Genomic DNA, 17,976 nt, shown 5'->3' with positions numbered 1-17,976 from the left:
TATACTTTATGGATGACTATGGGCTGTGCATTATACTTTATGGATGACTATGGGCTGTGCATTATACTTTATGGATGACTATGGGCTGTGCATTATACTTTATGGATGACTATGGGCTGTGCATTATACTTTGTGGATGACTATGGGCTGTGCATTATACATTATGGATGACTATGGGGTGCATTATACTTTATGGATGACTCTAAGATGCCTTATGTTATATGGAAGACTATGGGCTGTGCATTATACTTTATGGAAGACTATGGGCTGTGCATTATACTTTATGGATGACTCTAAGATGCCTTATGTTATATGGAAGACTATGGGCTGTGCATTATACTTTATGGAAGACTATGGGCTGTGCATTATACTTTATGGATGACTATGGACTGTGCATTATACTTTATGGATGACTATGGGCTGTGCATTATACTTTATGGATGACTATGGGCTGTGCATTATACTTTATGGATGACTATGGGCTGTGCATTATACTTTATGGATGACTATGGGCTGTGCATTATACTTTGTGGATGACTATGGGCTGTGCATTATACATTATGGATGACTATGGGGTGCATTATACTTTATGGATGACTCTAAGATGCCTTATGTTATATGGAAGACTATGGGCTGTGCATTATACTTTATGGAAGACTATGGGATGTGCATTATATATTATGGAAGACTATGGGCTGTGCATTATACTTTATGGATCACTATGGGATGTGCATTATATATTATGGAAGACTATGGGCTGCGCATTATACTTTATGGATCACTATGGGATGTGCATTATATATTATGGATGCCTATGGACTGTGCATTATACTTTATGGAAGACTATGGGCTGTGCATTATACTTTATGGATGACTATGGGCTGTGCATTATACTTTATGGATGACTATGGGCTGTGCATTATACTTTATGGATGACTATGGGCTGTGAATTATACTTTATGGATGACTATGGACTGTGCATTATACTTTATGGATGACTATGGGCTGTGCATTATACTTTATGGATGACTATGGGCTGTGCATTATACTTTATGGATGACTATGGGCTGTGCATTATACTTTATGGATGACTATGGGCTGTGCATTATACTTTGTGGATGACTATGGGCTGTGCATTATACATTATGGATGACTATGGGGTGCATTATACTTTATGGATGACTCTAAGATGCCTTATGTTATATGGAAGACTATGGGCTGTGCATTATACTTTATGGAAGACTATGGGCTGTGCATTATACTTTATGGATGACTCTAAGATGCCTTATGTTATATGGAAGACTATGGGCTGTGCATTATACTTTATGGAAGACTATGGGCTGTGCATTATACTTTATGGATGACTATGGGCTGTGCATTATATATTATGGAGGACTATGGGCTGTGCATTATACTTTATGGATGACTATGGGCTGTGCATTATATATTATGGAGGAACATGGGCTGTGCATTATGCTTTATACTTTATGGATGACTCGAAGATGCATTATGTTATATGGAAGACTATGGGCTGTGCATTATATATTATGAATGACTATGGGCTGTGCATTATACTTTATGGATGACTATGGGCTGTGCATTATATATTATGGATGACTATGGGCTGTGCATTATATATTATGGAAGACTATGGGCTGTGCATTATACTTTATGGATGACTATGGGATGTGCATTATATATTATGGAAGACTATGGGCTGTGCATTATACTTTATGGATGACTATGGGCTGTGCATTATACTTTATGGATGACTATGGGCTGTGCATTATACTTTATGGATGACTATGGGCTGTGCATTATACTTTATGGATGACTATGGGCTGTGCATTATACTTTATGGATGACTCTAAGATGCATTATGTTATATGGACAACTATGGGCTGTGCATTATATATTATGGAGGACTATGGGCTGTGCATTATGCATTATACTTTATGGATGACTATGGGCTGTGCATTATACTTTATGGATGACTATGGGATGTGCATTATACTTTATGGAAGACTATGGGCTGTGCATTATACTTTATGGAGAACTATGGGCTGTGCATTGTACTTTATGGAAGACTATGGGCTGTGCATTATACTTTATGGATGACTATGGGCTGTGCATTATACTTTATGGATGACTATTGGCTGTGCATTATACTTTATGGATGACTATGGGCTGTGCATTATACTTTATGGATGACTATGGGCTGTGCATTATACTTTATGGATGACTATGGGCTGTGCATTATACTTTATGGATGACTATGGGCTGTGCATTATACTTTATGGATGACTATGGGCTGTGCATTATACTTTATGGATGACTCTAAGATGCCTTATGTTATATGGATGACTATGGGCTGTGCATTATACTTTATGGATGACTATGGGCTGTGCATTATACTTTATGGATGACTATGGGCTGTGCATTATACTTTTTGGATGACTCTAAGATGCCTTATGTTATATGGAAGACTATGGGCTGTGCATTATATTTTATGGAAGACTATCGGCTGTGCATTATACTTTATGGATGACTATGGGCTGTGCATTATTTATTATGGAGGACTATGGACTGTGCATTATGCTTTATACTTTATGGATGACTCTAAGATGCCTTATGTTATATGGAAGACTATGGGCTGTGCATTATATTTTATGTAAGACTATGGGCTGTGCATTATACTTTATGGATGACTATGGGCTGTGCATTATATATTATGGAGGACTATGGGCTGTGCATTATATATTATGGAGGACTATGGACTGTGCATTATGCTTTATACTTTATGGATGACTCTAAGATGCATTATGTTACATGGAAGACTATGGGCTGTGCATTATATATTATGAATGATTATGGGCTGTGCATTATAGTTTATGGATGACTATGGGCTGTGCATTATATATTATGGATGACTATGGGCTGTGCATTATATATTATGGAAGACTATGGGCTGTGCATTATACTTTATGGATGACTATGGGATGTGCATTATATATTATGGAAGAATATGGGCTGTGCATTATACTTTATGGATGACTATGGGATGTGCATTATATATTATGGAAGACTATGGGCTGTGCATTATACTTTATGGATCACTATGGGATGTGCATTATATATTATGGAAGACTATGGGCTGCGCATTATACTTTATGGATCACTATGGGATGTGCATTATATATTATGGATGCCTATGGACTGTGTATTATACTTTATGGATGACTATGGGCTGTGCATTATACATTATGGATGACTATGGGGTGCATTATACTTTATGGATGACTATGGGCTGTGCATTATACATTATGGATGACTATGGGGTGCATTATACTTTATGGATGACTATGGGCTGTGCATTATACTTTATGGATGACTATGGGGTGCATTATACTTTATGGATGACTATAGGGTGCATTATAATTTATAGATGACTATGGGCTGTGCATTATACTTTATGGATGATTATGGGCTGTGCATTATACTTTATGGAAGACTATGGGCTGTGCATTATACTTTATGGATGACTATGGGCTGTGCATTATACTTTATGGATGACTATGGGCTGTGCATTATACTTTATGGATGACTATGGGCTGTGAATTATACTTTATGGATGACTATGGGCTGTGCATTATACTTTATGGATGACTATGGGCTGTGCATTATACTTTATGGATGACTATGGGCTGTGCATTATACTTTATGGATGACTATGGGCTGTGCATTATACTTTATGGATGACTATGGGCTGTGCATTATACTTTATGGATGACTATGGGCTGTGCATTATACTTTGTGGATGACTATGGGCTGTGCATTATACATTATGGATGACTATGGGGTGCATTATACTTTATGGATGACTCTAAGATGCCTTATGTTATATGGAAGACTATGGGCTGTGCATTATACTTTATGGAAGACTATGGGCTGTGCATTATACTTTATGGATGACTATGGGCTGTGCATTATATATTATGGAGGACTATGGGCTGTGCATTATACTTTATGGATGACTATGGGCTGTGCATTATATATTATGGAGGAACATGGGCTGTGCATTATGCTTTATACTTTATGGATGACTCGAAGATGCATTATGTTATATGGAAGACTATGGGCTGTGCATTATATATTATGAATGACTATGGGCTGTGCATTATACTTTATGGATGACTATGGGCTGTGCATTATATATTATGGATGACTATGGGCTGTGCATTATATATTATGGAAGACTATGGGCTGTGCATTATACTTTATGGATGACTATGGGATGTGCATTATATATTATGGAAGACTATGGGCTGTGCATTATACTTTATGGATGACTATGGGCTGTGCATTATACTTTAAGGATGACTATGGGCTGTGCATTATACTTTATGGATGACTATGGGCTGTGCATTATACTTTATGGATGACTATGGGCTGTGCATTATACTTTATGGATGACTATGGGCTGTGCATTATACTTTATGGATGACTCTAAGATGCATTATGTTATATGGACAACTATGGGCTGTGCATTATATATTATGGAGGACTATGGGCTGTGCATTATGCATTATACTTTATGGATGACTATGGGCTGTGCATTATACTTTATGGATGACTATGGGATGTGCATTATACTTTATGGAAGACTATGGGCTGTGCATTATACTTTATGGATGACTATGGGATGTGCATTATACTTTATGGAAGACTATGGGCTGTGCATTATACTTTATGGATGACTATGGGCTGTGCATTATACTTTATGGATGACTATGGGCTGTGCATTATACTTTATGGATGACTATGGGCTGTGCATTATACTTTATGGATGACTATGGGCTGTGCATTATACTTTATGGATGACTCTAAGATGCCTTATGTTATATGGATGACTATGGGCTGTGCATTATACTTTATGGATGACTATGGGCTGTGCATTATACTTTATGGATGACTATGGGCTGTGCATTATACTTTTTGGATGACTCTAAGATGCCTTATGTTATATGGAAGACTATGGGCTGTGCATTATATTTTATGGAAGACTATCGGCTGTGCATTATACTTTATGGATGACTATGGGCTGTGCATTATTTATTATGGAGGACTATGGACTGTGCATTATGCTTTATACTTTATGGATGACTCTAAGATGCCTTATGTTATATGGAAGACTATGGGCTGTGCATTATATTTTATGTAAGACTATGGGCTGTGCATTATACTTTATGGATGACTATGGGCTGTGCATTATATATTATGGAGGACTATGGGCTGTGCATTATATATTATGGAGGACTATGGACTGTGCATTATGCTTTATACTTTATGGATGACTCTAAGATGCATTATGTTACATGGAAGACTATGGGCTGTGCATTATATATTATGAATGATTATGGGCTGTGCATTATAGTTTATGGATGACTATGGGCTGTGCATTATATATTATGGATGACTATGGGCTGTGCATTATATATTATGGAAGACTATGGGCTGTGCATTATACTTTATGGATGACTATGGGATGTGCATTATATATTATGGAAGAATATGGGCTGTGCATTATACTTTATGGATGACTATGGGATGTGCATTATATATTATGGAAGACTATGGGCTGTGCATTATACTTTATGGATCACTATGGGATGTGCATTATATATTATGGAAGACTATGGGCTGCGCATTATACTTTATGGATCACTATGGGATGTGCATTATATATTATGGATGCCTATGGACTGTGTATTATACTTTATGGATGACTATGGGCTGTGCATTATACATTATGGATGACTATGGGGTGCATTATACTTTATGGATGACTATGGGCTGTGCATTATACATTATGGATGACTATGGGGTGCATTGTACTTTATGGATGACTATGGGCTGTGCATTATACTTTATGGATGACTATGGGGTGCATTATACTTTATGGATGACTATAGGGTGCATTATACTTTATAGATGACTATGGGCTGTGCATTATACTTTATGGATGATTATGGGCTGTGCATTATACTTTATGGAAGACTATGGGCTGTGCATTATACTTTATGGATGACTATGGGCTGTGCATTATACTTTATGGATGACTATGGGCTGTGCATTATACTTTATGGATGACTATGGGCTGTGCATTATACTTTATGGATGACTATGGGATGTGCATTATATATTATGGAAGACTATGGGCTGTGCATTATACTTTATGGATGACTATGGGCTGTGCATTATATATTATGGAAGACTATGGGCTGTGCATTATACTTTATGGATGACTATGGGCTGTGCATTATACTTTATGGATGACTATGGGCTGTGCATTATACTTTATGGATGACTATGGGCTGTGCATTATACTTTATGGATGACTATGGGCTGTGCATTATACTTTGTGGATGACTATGGGCTGTGCATTATACATTATGGATGACTATGGGGTGCATTATACTTTATGGATGACTCTAAGATGCCTTATGTTATATGGAAGACTATGGGCTGTGCATTATACTTTATGGAAGACTATGGGCTGTGCATTATACTTTATGGATGACTCTAAGATGCCTTATGTTATATGGAAGTCTATGGGCTGTGCATTATACTTTATGGAAGACTATGGGCTGTGCATTATACTTTATGGATGACTATGGGCTGTGCATTATATATTATGGAGGACTATGGGCTGTGCATTATACTTTATGGATGACTATGGGCTGTGCATTATATATTATGGAGGAACATGGGCTGTGCATTATGCTTTATACTTTATGGATGACTCGAAGATGCATTATGTTATATGGAAGACTATGGGCTGTGCATTATATATTATGAATGACTATGGGCTGTGCATTATACTTTATGGATGACTATGGGCTGTGCATTATATATTATGGATGACTATGGGCTGTGCATTATATATTATGGAAGACTATGGGCTGTGCATTATACTTTATGGATGACTATGGGATGTGCATTATATATTATGGAAGACTATGGGCTGTGCATTATACTTTATGGATGACTATGGGCTGTGCATTATACTTTAAGGATGACTATGGGCTGTGCATTATACTTTATGGATGACTATGGGCTGTGCATTATACTTTATGGATGACTATGGGCTGTGCATTATACTTTATGGATGACTATGGGCTGTGCATTATACTTTATGGATGACTCTACGATGCATTATGTTATATGGACAACTATGGGCTGTGCATTATATATTATGGAGGACTATGGGCTGTGCATTATGCATTATACTTTATGGATGACTATGGGCTGTGCATTATACTTTATGGATGACTATGGGATGTGCATTATACTTTATGGAAGACTATGGGCTGTGCATTATACTTTATGGAGAACTATGGGCTGTGCATTGTACTTTATGGAAGACTATGGGCTGTGCATTATACTTTATGGATGACTATGGGCTGTGCATTATACTTTATGGATGACTATGGGCTGTGCATTATACTTTATGGATGACTATGGGCTGTGCATTATACTTTATGGATGACTATGGGCTGTGCATTATACTTTATGGATGACTATGGGCTGTGCATTATACTTTATGGATGACTATGGGCTGTGCATTATACTTTATGGATGACTATGGGCTGTGCATTATACTTTATGGATGACTATGGGCTGTGCATTATACTTTATGGATGACTCTAAGATGCCTTATGTTATATGGATGACTATGGGCTGTGCATTATACTTTATGGATGACTATGGGCTGTGCATTATACTTTATGGATGACTATGGACTGTGCATTATACTTTATGGATGACTCTAAGATGCCTTATGTTATATGGAAGACTATGGGCTGTGCATTATATTTTATGGAAGACTATGGGCTGTGCATTATACTTTATGGATGACTATGGGCTGTGCATTATTTATTATGGAGGACTATGGACTGTGCATTATGCTTTATACTTTATGGATGACTCTAAGATGCATTATGTTATATGGAAGACTATGGGCTGTGCATTATATATTATGAATGATTATGGGCTGTGCATTATACTTTATGGATGACTATGGGCTGTGCATTATATATTATGGATGACTATGGGCTGTGCATTATATATTATGGAAGACTATGGGCTGTGCATTATACTTTATGGATGACTATGGGATGTGCATTATATATTATGGAGGACTACGGGCTCTGTATTATACTAATATGGATAACTAAGGACTATGAATTATACTATATGAAGGATTTTGGCTGTGTATTATTCTAATATTGAGATGAATTAAACTATATGGAGGACTATGGACTGTGCAGTATACTCTATGGATGACTATAGGGTGCATTATACTTTATGGATGACTGTGAGCTGTGCATTATACTTTATGGATGAATATGGGCTGTGCATTATACTTTATGGAAAACTATGGGCTGTGCATTATACTTTACTTTATGGATGAGTATGGGGTGCATTATACTTTATGGATGACTATGGGCTGTGCATTATACTTTATGGATGACTATGGGCTGTGCATTATACTTTATGGAGGACTATGGGCTGTGCATTATACTTTATGGATGACTATGGGCTGTGCATTATACTTTATGGAGGACTATGGGCTGTGCATTATACTTTATGGAGGACTATGGGCTGTGTATTATACTTTATGGAGGACTATGGGCTGTGCATTATGCATTATACTTTATGGATGACTCTAGGTGCATTATGTTATATGGAAGACTATGGACTGTGCGTTATAATTTATGGAGGACTACGGGCTCTGTATTATACTAATATGGATAACCAAGGACTGTGAATTATACTATATGAAGGATGTTGGCTGTGTATTATTCTAATATGGAGACACATTATACCAGGGATTCAAGCTTCAGGAGGCTAATTTGCATATTCCAGGTGCCTTCTGGGAGAAGCGAAGTCTCCCTAAGCTAGAAGATCGTTGGGTACAGCCGGGACCAGCTGTTTCGAAAGCATCACCAAACCAGGGATTCAAGCTTCAGGAGGCTAATTTGCATATTCCAGGTGCCTTCTGGGAGAAGCGAAGTCTCCCTAAGCTAGAAGATCGTTGGGTACAGCCGGGACCAGCTGCTTCGAAAGCATCACCAAACCAGGGATTCAAGCTTCAGGAGGCTAATTTGCATATTCCAGGTGCCTTCTGGGAGAAGCGAAGTCTCCCTAAGCTAGAAGATCGTTGGGTACAGCCGGGACCAGCTGCTTCGAAAGCATCACCAAACCAGGGATTCAAGCTTCAGGAGGCTAATTTGCATATTCCAGGTGCCTTCTGGGAGAAGCGAAGTCTCCCTAAGCTAGAAGATCGTTGGGTACAGCCGGGACCAGCTGCTTCGAAAGCATCACCAAACCAGGGATTCAAGCTTCAGGAGGCTAATTTGCATATTCCAGGTGCCTTCTGGGAGAAGCGAAGTCTCCCTAAGCTAGAAGATCGTTGGGTACAGTCGGGACCAGCTGCTTCGAAAGCATCACCAAACCAGGGATTCAAGCTTCAGGAGGCTAATTTGCATATTCCAGGTGCCTTCTGGGAGAAGCGAAGTCTCCCTAAGCTAGAAGATCGTTGGGTACAGCCGGGACCAGCTGCTTCGAAAGCATCACCAAACCAGGGATTCAAGCTTCAGGAGGCTAATTTGCATATTCCAGGTGCCTTCTGGGAGAAGCGAAGTCTCCCTAAGCTAGAAGATCGTTGGGTACAGCCGGGACCAGCTGCTTCGAAAGCATCACCAAACCAGGGATTCAAGCTTCAGGAGGCTAATTTGCATATTCCAGGTGCCTTCTGGGAGAAGCGAAGTCTCCCTAAGCTAGAAGATCGTTGGGTACAGCCGGGACCAGCTGCTTCGAAAGCATCACCAAACCAGGGATTCAAGCTTCAGGAGGCTAATTTGCATATTCCAGGTGCCTTCTGGGAGAAGCAAAGTCTCCCTAAGCTAGAAGATCGTTGGGTACAGCCGGGACCAGCTGCTTCGAAAGCATCACCAAATTTTTGCCTGTAGGACATTATTGCAAGAGAGCTTGGCTGAGTAGATTACACAAGAAGGAAAACACACAGCAAGTCAGCAGGATCTAGGAGCAACATGGCAGATGTGACAACCTACATGGTGAGCTGCAGCATGTGCTACATGTTCACAGATCGACCAGAAGAAGAATCCAATTTCACCTGTCAGAAGTGTAGACTAGTGGCCCTTTTAGAAGAAAAGGTGCGGGGTCTGGAAGAAAGAATAGCAACTTTGAAACTCATCAAAGAGAATGAAGACTTTCTAGACAGAACAGAAGCATCTCTACTGGTCACAGAAGGTGCAAAAAGTGTCAGAGAACCTCCAAAAGCAGATGAGTGGAAGCATGTGACCAAAAGAAGCAAGAAGACCATGGAGAAATCACCAACCACACAACTGAAGAACCGATATCAAATCTTTGTAGAGGATGAAGATGGCACACCTAAGCATGAAGCAATACCAGCAAGCAAAAAAGAAAAGGGCACACAGCAACAAGTGACAGCAAAAAGTACAGCCAAGAAGCAACGAAGAGTGGTGGTGGTGGGAGACTCACTACTGAGAGGCACAGAAGCAGCCATCTGCAGACCGGACATAACTGCAAGAGAAGTATGCTGCCTTCCAGGTGCGATGATCAAGGATGTGACCGATAGGATACCAAAGCTCTTCAGCTCCAAGGACGTCCACCCATTTCTTCTGATACATGTTGGCACCAATGACACGGCAAGGAAGGACCTACCGACAATCTGCAAGGACTTTGAAGAGTTGGGGAAGAAAGTAAAGGAACTGGATGCACAGGTAGTTTTTTCTTCTATCCTTCCAGTAGATGGGCATGGCACCAGGAGATGGAACAGGATCCTTGATGCAAACAACTGGCTAAGACGATGGTGCAGACAACAAGGATTCGGATTCCTGGACCACGGTGTGAATTACTTGTACGATGGACTCCTCGCCAGAGACGGACTACACCTCAACAAACCTGGGAAACACACATTCGCCAGAAGACTCGCTACACTCATCAGGAGGGCGTTAAACTAGAAGAAGAGGGGACGGGAAGAAAAACATTAGACTCGAACAAAGACGACCCAGGAAAACATACTCAGAAGGGAGGTAAGAACATTTCTAAAACAATCCACAGTGAGGAGATTGGAACAAAACAAAATCCTCTAAACTGCATGCTCGCAAACGCCAGAAGCCTGACAAACAAGATGGAAGAACTAGAAGCAGAAATATCTACAGGTAACTTTGACATAGTGGGAATAACCGAGACATGGTTAGATGAAAGCTATGACTGGGCAGTTAACTTACAGGGTTACAGTCTGTTTAGAAAGGATCGTAAAAATCGGAGAGGAGGAGGGGTTTGTCTCTATGTAAAGTCTTGTCTAAAGTCCACTTTAAGGGAGGATATTAGCGAAGGGAATGAGGATGTCGAGTCCATATGGGTTGAAATTCATGGAGGGAAAAATGGTAACAAAATTCTCATTGGGGTCTGTTACAAACCCCCAAATATAACAGAAACCATGGAAAGTCTACTTCTAAAGCAGATAGATGAAGCTGCAACCCATAATGAGGTCCTGGTTATGGGGGACTTTAACTACCCGGATATTAACTGGGAAACAGAAACCTGTGAAACCCATAAAGGCAACAGGTTTCTGCTAATAACCAAGAAAAATTATCTTTCACAATTGGTGCAGAATCCAACCAGAGGAGCAGCACTTTTAGACCTAATACTATCTAATAGACCTGACAGAATAACAAATCTGCAGGTGGTTGGGCATTTAGGAAATAGCGACCACAATATTGTGCAGTTTCACCTGTCTTTCACTAGGGGGGCTTGTCAGGGAGTCACAAAAACATTGAACTTTAGGAAGGCAAAGTTTGAACAGCTTAGAGATGCCCTTAATCTGGTAGACTGGGACAATATCCTCAGAAATGAGAATACAGATAATAAATGGGAAATGTTTAAGAACATCCTAAATAGGCAGTGTAAGCGGTTTATACCTTGTGGGAATAAAAGGACTAGAAATAGGAAAAACCCAATGTGGCTAAACAAAGAAGTAAGACAGGCAATTAACAGTAAAAAGAAAGCATTTGCACTACTAAAGCAGGATGGCACCACTGAAGCTCTAAAAAACTATAGGGAGAAAAATACTTTATCTAAAAAACTAATTAAAGCTGCCAAAAAGGAAACAGAGAAGCACATTGCTAAGGAGAGTAAAACTAATCCCAAACTGTTCTTCAACTATATCAATAGTAAAAGAATAAAAACTGAAAATGTAGGCCCCTTAAAAAATAGTGAGGAAAGAATGGTTGTAGATGACGAGGAAAAAGCTAACATATTAAACACCTTCTTCTCCACGGTATTCACGGTGGAAAATGAAATGCTAGGTGAAATCCCAAGAAACAATGAAAACCCTATATTAAGAGTCACCAATCTAACCCAAGAAGAGGTGCAAAACCGGCTAAATAAGATTAAAATAGATAAATCTCCAGGTCCGGATGGCATACACCCACGAGTACTAAGAGAACTAAGTAATGTAATAGATAAACCATTATTTCTTATTTTTAGTGACTCTATAGCGACAGGGTCTGTTCCGCAGGATTGGCGCATAGCAAATGTGGTGCCAATATTCAAAAAGGGCTCTAAAAGTGAACCTGGAAATTATAGGCCAGTAAGTCTAACCTCTATTGTTGGTAAAATATTTGAAGGGTTTCTGAGGGATGTTATTCTGGATTATCTCAATGAGAATAACTGTTTAACTCCATATCAGCATGGGTTTATGAGAAATCGCTCCTGTCAAACCAATCTAATCAGTTTTTATGAAGAGGTAAGCTATAGGCTGGACCACGGTGAGTCATTGGACGTGGTATATCTCGATTTTTCCAAAGCGTTTGATACCGTGCCGCACAAGAGGTTGGTACACAAAATGAGAATGCTTGGTCTGGGGGAAAATGTGTGTAAATGGGTTAGTAACTGGCTTAGTGATAGAAAGCAGAGGGTGGTTATAAATGGTATAGTCTCTAACTGGGTCGCTGTGACCAGTGGGGTACCGCAGGGGTCAGTATTGGGACCTGTTCTCTTCAACATATTCATTAATGATCTGGTAGAAGGTTTACACAGTAAAATATCGATATTTGCAGATGATACAAAACTATGTAAAGCAGTTAATACAAGAGAAGATAGTATTCTGCTACAGATGGATCTGGATAAGTTGGAAACTTGGGCTGAAAGGTGGCAGATGAGGTTTAACAATGATAAATGTAAGGTTATACACATGGGAAGAGGGAATCAATATCACCATTACACACTGAACGGGAAACCACTGGGTAAATCTGACAGGGAGAAGGACTTGGGGATCCTAGTTAATGATAAACTTACCTGGAGCAGACAGTGCCAGGCAGCAGCTGCCAAGGCAAACAGGATCATGGGGTGCATTAAAAGAGGTCTGGATACACATGATGAGAGCATTATACTGCCTCTGTACAAATCCCTAGTTAGACCGCACATGGAGTACTGTGTCCAGTTTTGGGCACCGGTGCTCAGGAAGGATATAATGGAACTAGAGAGAGTACAAAGGAGGGCAACAAAATTAATAAAGGGGATGGGAGAACTACAATACCCAGATAGATTAGCGAAATTAGGATTATTTAGTCTAGAAAAAAGACGACTGAGGGGCGATCTAATAACCATGTATAAGTATATAAGGGGACAATACAAATATCTCGCTGAGGATCTGTTTATACCAAGGAAGGTGACGGGCACAAGGGGGCATTCTTTGCGTCTGGAGGAGAGAAGGTTTTTCCACCAACATAGAAGAGGATTCTTTACTGTTAGGGCAGTGAGAATCTGGAATTGCTTGCCTGAGGAGGTGGTGATGGCGAACTCAGTTGAGGGGTTCAAGAGAGGCCTGGATGTCTTCCTGGAGCAGAACAATATTGTATCATACAATTATTAGGTTCTGTAGAAGGACGTAGATCTGGGGATTTATTATGATGGAATATAGGCTGAACTGGATGGACAAATGTCTTTTTTCGGCCTTACTAACTATGTTACTATGTTACTATGTATACTATATGGAGGACTATGGACTGTGCAGTATACTCTATGGAGCACTATGGGCTGTGTATTATACTATATGAAGCATATGGGTTGTGTATTATACCAATATGGATAACTGTGCTGTACATCTATATACATAATTGTCTAAGGGATACTTCCGTCTGTCCTTCTGTCTGTCTGTCACAGATATTCATTGGTTGTGGCCTCTGTCTATCATGGAAATCCAAGTCGCTGATTGGTCGCTGCAAAACAGCCACAACCAATCAGCGACGGGCACAGTCCGGAAGAAAATGGCCGCTCCTTACTCCCCGCAGTCAGTGGCCGGCGCCCGCTCCATACTCCCTGCTCCCCGCAGTGTCCCCGGCGCTCCGCTCCATACTCCCTGCTCCCCGCAGTGTCACCGACGCTCCACTATATACTCCCCACAGTGTCCCCGGCGCTCCGCTCTATACTCCCCGCAGTCAGTGTCCCCGGCGCCTGCTCCATACTCCCCTCCGGTCACCGCTAACAAAGGGTTAATGCTGGCGGTAACGGATCGCGTTATGCCGCGGGTAACGCACTCCGTTACCGCCGCTATTAACTCTGTGTGTCCCCAACCTTTTACTATTGATGCTGCCTATGCGGCATCGATAGTAAAAAAAAGTAATGTTAAAAATAGTAAAAAAACAAAAAACCTGCTATACTCGCCCTCCGTTGTCCGCTGAGGCGCTTGCACCTGCTGCCATCTTCCTTTCCCAGCGATGCATTGCGAAATTACCCAGAAGACCTAGCGGTCTCGCCAGACCGCTAAGTCATCTCGGTAATTTCGCAATACCTCCTGGGAATGCAAGATGGCGGCAGCCGCACGCCCATCAGCACAGCGCCGTTGGATCCCAGGAGGCGGAAAGAGGGGACGCTGAGGAGCAGCGATCAGAATGGTGAGTATGTTACACTACAAGGGGCCCTCGGATCATTAGGTGAGTATGTTTAATTTTTATTTTTTAACCTGTGACATACGTGGCTCGGTAATATACTACGTCACTGGGCAATATACTACGTGGCTCTGTGCTGTATACTACGTGGCTCTGTGCTGTATACTACGTCACTGGGCAATATACTACGTGGCTGGACAATATACTACGTGACTGGGCAATATACTACGTGGCTGGGCAATATACTACGTGACTGGGCAATATACTACGTGGCTGGACAATATACTACGTGACTGGGCAATATACTACGTGGCTGGACAATATACTACGTTGCTGGGCAATATACTACGTGGCTGGGCAATATACTACGTGGCTCTGTGCGGTATACTATGTAACTGGGCAATATACTACGTCGCTGGTCAATATACTACGTTGCTGGGCAATATACTACGTCGCTGGGCAATATACTACGTGGCTCTGTGCTGTACACTATGTGGCTGGACAATATACTACGTGGCTCTGTGCTGTATACTACGTGTCTGGGCAATATACTACGTGTCTGGGCAATATACTACGTGGCTGGGCAATATACTACGTCACTGGGCAATATACTACGTCACTGGGGAATATACTACGTCACTGGGGAATATACTACGTGACTGGGCAATATACTACGTGACTGGGCAATATACTACGTGGCTGGGCAATATACTACGTCGCTGTGCAATATACTACGTGGGCTGTGTAATACACTACGTGGACATGCATATTCTAGAATACCCGATACTGTGGCTGGGCAATATACTACGTCACTGGGCAATATACTACGTCACTGGGGAATATACTACGTGACTGGGCAATATACTACGTGGCTGGGCAATATACTACGTGACTGGGCAATATACTACGTGTCTGGGCAATATACTACGTGGCTGGGCAATATACTACGTGGGCTGAGCAATATACTACGTGACTGGGCAATATACTACGTGACTGGACAATATACTACGTGGCTGGGCAATATACTACGTGTCTGGGCAATATACTACGTGAGCTGAGCAATATACTACGTGGGCTGTGTAATATACTACATGGACATGCGTATTCTAGAATACCTGATGCGTTAGAATCGGGCCACCATCTAGTTATACTATATGAAGGATATCGGCTGTGTATTATACTATTATGGAGGTGCATTATACTATCATGAGGATTATGGGCTGTGCGTTATACTATATGGAGGACTGTGGGTGTGCATAATACTTCAGCTATGGGATCACATGACTTCTATGTACGCCCCCGGTATGAAGTATAATAGTTTAGTTTTCTATACATTAATGAACTGCAGCAGAAAGGGGGATGGGGGACATATATACCAGGATAGAGGGGCCCACCAGTCTCTAATCATGCCACTGCTGATAAGATCACCATGGACTAACCATAGGCTGTTTCCAGATCTGATCTTTTCCCCTTTATTGATGTGAGAACTGTGGCAGATATGAAAATGTCTGATTGCCCCTCTCTCTGTAGTGGCCAGTGCTGCCTCGTGTGATGAGTGTGTGAGTGTGATCAGTGTGAGTGTGATGAGTGTGTATGTGTGATGAGTGTGTGTGTGTATGTCAGCAGTGTGTGTGTGATGACTGTGTCTGTGATCAGTGTGTGTGTGATCAGTGTGTGTGTGAGCAGTGTGTGTGTGTGTGTGAGCAGTGTGTGTGATGAGTGTGTGTGTGATGATCAGTGTGTGTGATGATCAGTGTGTGTGTGTGTGTGTGTGATGAGTGTGTGTGTGATCAGTGTGTGTGATGAGTGTGTGTGTGTGATGAGTGTGTGTGATGAGTGTGTGTGTGATGAGTGTGTGTGTGTGATCAGTGTGTGTGCAGTGTGTGTGTGATCAGTGTGTGTGATCAGTGAGTGTGATCAGTGTGAGTGTGATGAGTGTGTGTGTGTGATGAGTGTGTGTGTGTATGTCAGCAGTGTGTGTGTGATGACTGTGTCTGTGATCAGTGTGTGTGTGATCAGTGTGTGTGTGAGCAGTGTGTGTGTGTGTGTGTGTGAGCAGTGTGTGTGATGAGTGTGTGTGTGATGATCAGTGTGTGTGATGATCAGTGTGTGTGTGTGTGTGATGATCAGTGTGTGTGTGTGTGTGATGAGTGTGTGACCTGCTCTCTGCAGTGACTGGCTGCTGGCTCCAGCTGTCTGCTCCACGCCAGGATTTCCCTCCCTCCCCCCCCCAGACACTCGGTGCAGGCTCCTTAGCTGGATGATGATGATGGTGATGGTCAGGATGCCACACTGAAGTCTGGGCTTCTCCCTGGGCGAGCTGCAGCACCCGGCCTGCCTCCTTCCCACCATGGCCGCTGGCATTGTGCCCCCCCGGGCTATTGCAGAGGAGGCAGGAGCCCTCCGCACCAGTGGAGGCATGGAGTAGGCACTGCAGGACCCCACAGTACCCGCAGGGTGTAGACCGGGCGCCCATCGTGCCCTCCAGGACTGCATGCACGGGGCACTTGGCAGTGACTGGCACTTTTTTCTTTCCCGAGTGTCCTGTGTAACAGTATGAAGGATCCCTCATGTATGAGCACTGGTCATGCGAGCATGGCAGTGTATGGCACAATGGACCCTCTGGAGTTTGATGTGAGCCCAGTGAAACGCTTGAAAACTCAGTATCCTTTCCCCTATCTCTTCGCAGAGGAGACCTATCAAAAACTGGCCAGCGAGACCCTGGAGGAGCTGGACTGGTGCTTGGACCAGCTGGAAACCTTACAAACCAGGCACTCTGTCAGTGAGATGGCCTCCAACAAGGTAAGACCACCTCTATGGATCCATGGGCTTGGGGGCTGCAGATGCTTCCTACTCTTTGCTATGTCAAGTGATATTTGCAGTGCTCTTGTGGTGCAAGGGTTAAGCATGCTGAGCATTGTGGAGACAGTCAGCAGTAGGACTGTGTGCATTGTGGAGACAGTCAGCAGTAGGG

General features: G+C 41.8%; 1 protein-coding gene across 5 annotated transcripts in view; it reads left to right on the top strand.

Annotated features, from left to right (window-relative positions):
* Window positions 1-17,976, top strand: part of PDE4D (phosphodiesterase 4D) — a 1,251,030-nt gene that overhangs the window by 1,130,958 nt on the left and 102,096 nt on the right. For all 5 annotated transcript variants that reach the window (XM_069748983.1, XM_069748967.1, XM_069748997.1 and 2 more), the window contains exon 6: window positions 17,692-17,804. In XM_069748983.1, coding sequence (XP_069605084.1) covers window positions 17,692-17,804 — 113 coding nt within the window. The remainder of the gene's footprint in view (window positions 1-17,691; window positions 17,805-17,976) is intronic.

Source organism: Ranitomeya imitator, chromosome 1 (assembly GCF_032444005.1).
Source record: "Ranitomeya imitator isolate aRanImi1 chromosome 1, aRanImi1.pri, whole genome shotgun sequence".
Lineage (NCBI taxonomy): Eukaryota > Metazoa > Chordata > Amphibia > Anura > Dendrobatidae > Ranitomeya > Ranitomeya imitator.
Note: the sequence above shows the minus strand (reverse complement) of the source record. Positions and strands in the feature narration are given on the sequence as shown.